We start from the raw sequence: 4259 nt of genomic DNA on the forward strand, positions 1-4259 counted from the left end.
AATGGAAACTGTATCGAGTCCATAAACTGCACAAATTTTATTGGCAGCTTGAGATGCATTTTTGCCTTTGTCATAGTAGTACTGTGAAATATGTCGGATTTTCTATTTATTTTGCTCCATATTTGCGACACTATAACTCACGAACGACTTAACCAAACAAAACACTGTCAAGAACTATATTATAGCGCGCAAAAATACCTTTCCAACAAGCTATAGTATGACTCGATACAATGAATACAACTAGAACTACGCGCTTACAACGACACCTCGCGGAAATACCGCAGGACTTTTTTGACAGCCTAATATAACAGCAAAATAGTGCTAACGAGCAAAATTCTGTTCAACTAGAATTACATTATAGGGCCCAATGTTTAATTTTAGGAATATATAATTTCTCATTCATCACTGTTGTTATATTCATGACTATACTTTTTGAAAGAAATCTGCTCAATTAATCCACATTACTTATCATAGTTTTGAAATAAAAATAACAATACTTCATTGAAAATCGCATTCGCACCCTTCAAAGGAGAAGTTATCTCCAAAAATTTAGTTTTTAAAGATTTTCGAAACCTTATGTCGGATATCTCCACAACTTTCAATAGGTCGAATGAAATCCCTGAAGAGAACATTGTTGAAATTGTTCCTAGCGACTTTTTTTGCTTTATTAAAAGTTATGGTCGAACAACTGGAAATATTAAAACGGAAGCTTTAATGAAGAAATATCTATTTTCTCTACTAATATGTTTTGTTGACGTTAGCATAAACACCTCATAAAATGTTCACGGAAAAAGGTAGAGGGATATTTAATCCATTGCGTTTGGAGGTGACACTATCCCAGACCAGCTGGCGGGCACCTACGAATACCTACGCGGGCTACCGGTAGACAGCGGACTACCGTTTGGCCATCCCTGTTATAGAGTATCAAAGTCAATACAAAAAGTTGAAAATGGTGAATAATATAACAGCTAAGGATGCCGTCATATGTTTTGGCTGAACTTTTACCCGACTTGAATATCCTCGTACTAAAACACTTGGAAATGCAAAGAAATTTCTTGGATAGGAATTTGAACTGCACTGCATCACCCATAGGATTAAATAATCAACTTGAAATCATCACGCTATATTGTCAGGTTTAGTTAAACTTGGCGGTTCGGTGGTTATCGAGTTCAACAAAACCGATCTCTGCTAAAGCATTCACAGATAACTCACGCTCTAGAACGTGACTAGAAGCAGGATTGGCAAGATTATATCGATATGTATTATACAATTCTACACTCTTCGACGGACAAGACAAGAGTTGTGTTTAGACAGAACTAGCAAATCCAAGATACAATAGCTGGATGACGTTGAAACGACACTGGTTGGCATCGAATACATCGATCGTGATAAAATGCTCAAATCAAGACAGGAGTGATCGGTTGACGCAGACGATAGAGTTCTTATGCTAATTCTTGCTCCATGTAACAAACTCACAACATTTGCCTCAACAAATTTCAAGGTTCTCAATCGCTTCGAAATACGACTTACAATCGAAGATCAAGACGGGAGAATCTTCGATCGCAACGTGGCTCACGTGAAGAATTTAAGTGATTACACACAATCATAAGGAAACTTCTGAGTTCGTGAACCAAATGGACATACTCATCCTACTGGTGCGTCTTCAGCGTTAATACTAAGATCTAGAACCATTCTTCGTCAACTTCATCACTTCCCGTATTCGACATCCCGATCCCAGCTTCAAAACTGGCTTCCGGAACCATGAATGATGGACTCTGGACCAGGACCAGACAAAGACACAGCGACTCCTTAACACCACACCTCTCAATAAATTTCATATTCCAGCTAACGACGATGGATTTGTCTTCCGAATTCTATAACCGATACGTCTTCCGTGCTAGATGATATGAAGGAGCTGGGAATACACCGAGATGTGGACAGACTAGGTAGGGTTACCGATCTCTAGAGAGAAATCGAGCATTCTCTCAACAAGGCATTATACACAGATTACGTAACGCGAGATGGGGAGGCGTTATCTCATGTGACACAAGAAAAGGGGAGCGTTGTAGCCATGATCGTTACGTAACAAAATTCCATTTTTGACGTAGGACTACGTCTATCATTTCTATACTGGGGTCTAAGTTCAAAGTTTCGAAAACCAAAGCGTTACGCCGGAGAACGAAATTCCGAGGGTTAATAGCTCCTAAACAACTGAACAAAATGGTATGGTAAACACTTCATTCGAAAGATAAAATGTCTACGCGTTATATACTTGTTACTTTTTGATCCAAAAATTTGTCTCAATAGCCTTAAAAGTGCTTCCAAAACAGGCTATTGAAATCACCAATCGGTATATAAGCGAGCACCGCTCGGAAATCTACTCAGTTATAATTAAACAGCGATTGGAGCATGTTGTCGTTGTTGTGACGAAGCCAACTTTGTGCATCATGAAAGTGCTGATGAACGGCGTCACTAAGAGCCTGTTTGTGCACCTTAGTCCAGAACGGAATCCAACGGGAGCAAAGTGATGCCACTGAAAAGGCGACGAAGAAAGTAACAGCATCGAAAATTGGTTTCGCTTGAGGCATCGGAGCAGCGTTAATCTACCGGATCATTGTCATGATTGCTAAACACAAGCATATTAGGTCTGTTATCGCAGGATGCAAAATAAAGCTAGGGCACCTTGGTCATGCTGAAGTAGTTCAATACAGTGGCTCTCTGTGCTGTGCCCATGCGCTTCACGCTGACTAGCGTTGACCCTTCTCTTTTTCTCTATATTTTTTATTCACCATCCTTCTAGACGCTCGCTCCATCGAAACGACCCCCACGATCAGACGTTGCCAGCACACATATTATTTGTTAATATGCCGTTTACTTTCCATCTCCTGCATCCGTTTACTCATCGAGACGTGTACCGATTAGGAATTGCACTCCAACTTGACGCGCAATCCGTCAGTCACCCTCGCGGGATTTATCACCTGTCGAGACGTGAACCGATTAGGAAGCGACATCCAACCCAACGCGCGCCCCGTCACAGTCATCTTCGCAGGATTTCTCTTTCCAGTGGAGCGCCGATTAGGTAGAGCCCTTCAACATGACGTGCACTCACAGCTACTCTTGTGGGGTACCATCCGTTAGAGCAGTCCTCGCAGGTGTTCACATTGAACAGTCAGGCGTTGTCAGAACGCTGTTCGGTCCTTCATTTCCACTGTAGCTTGGACATGATGTGTACGATGGCACTGTTCACAGCGTTCCAGGTGCCCTCGTCGCGACACATTTCTTCCACAATATTCTCAGCATGAAGGACATACAGCCTCTCGCGCCTTGCGGTGAATCTGGGACATAGGAATACGACGTGCTCTTTCGACGTCCCCGCACCTCTCCGGACAGAGACCTTGTTTGTCCGAACCGATGAAAATATTTACTGAAGCAGCCATGTCCAGACAGGAACTGCGTCAGGTGAAAATTCACCAGTCCGTACTTCCTGTTCAGTCGGTATGAGCCCATACGTCCACCTGCCTTTCTCCGCCGTGTCCCATTCCTGTTGCCACTTCAAGAGGAATGGAAAGAGGAATGGAAATTTTGCTCTTGCTGTTTTTCGGATACCGCTGGTTTCTTTACGTCTGTAACACTCGCCGTCTTCCGCCCGGGTGATGCAAATCGGGATCATGCCGGCGATAACGTATACTGCTTCCAACGAAATCGTCCTGTACGTGTTCAAAACTCGCATCGCCGTGAGTCGAAACGTTCGGTTCAGTTGTCTGCGATTCCGATGGGTTTTGAGAAGCCGCGGACCAGGCTGGCGCTCCGTACCGCAGTATTGACGAGGATACAGTAGCTAGAAGACACCTTTTGCTACTGCAGGGTCCAGCGTTGTTCGGCATTATTCTCACTATCGCACTGATGGACTTTTCTGCTTTCTCGCAGGCGCAGTCGAAGTGGTTGTTGAAATTCAGTCGGTCGTCGATCAGAACTCCCAAGTACTTCAACGTGCGCTTCGATGTTATCGCGTGTTCACCAACTGTGATTTCCGCCCGCTGCTCGGCTTTACAATTACTCACCAACAGCACTTCCGTTTTGTTATGAGCAATCCGCAATTTCGCAGCTTGCATCCAGTTCTCTACTATGACGATGGACTCGATTGCTAGCATCTTCACCTCTACGAGCATTTCTCCTGTCACTGTTAGTGCGACGTCGTCCGCGAAGTCCACGATATCCATGCCTTTGGGAAGCTTTAATGTCAGCACTCCGTTGTACAT

The 4259-nt window shown here is 43.6% G+C and overlaps 1 protein-coding gene across 1 annotated transcript; it reads right to left on the reverse strand.

The window, feature by feature from the left end:
• Nucleotides 1-3617: 3617 nt before the first annotated feature.
• Nucleotides 3618-4259, reverse strand: LOC129761082 (uncharacterized). The gene has a single exon (XM_055758785.1). The coding sequence runs from the start codon at nucleotides 4257-4259 to the stop codon at nucleotides 3618-3620; it is 642 nt and encodes a 213-aa protein (XP_055614760.1).

The sequence above is a fragment of the Toxorhynchites rutilus genome, chromosome 1, assembly GCF_029784135.1.
Source record: "Toxorhynchites rutilus septentrionalis strain SRP chromosome 1, ASM2978413v1, whole genome shotgun sequence".
Lineage (NCBI taxonomy): Eukaryota > Metazoa > Arthropoda > Insecta > Diptera > Culicidae > Toxorhynchites > Toxorhynchites rutilus.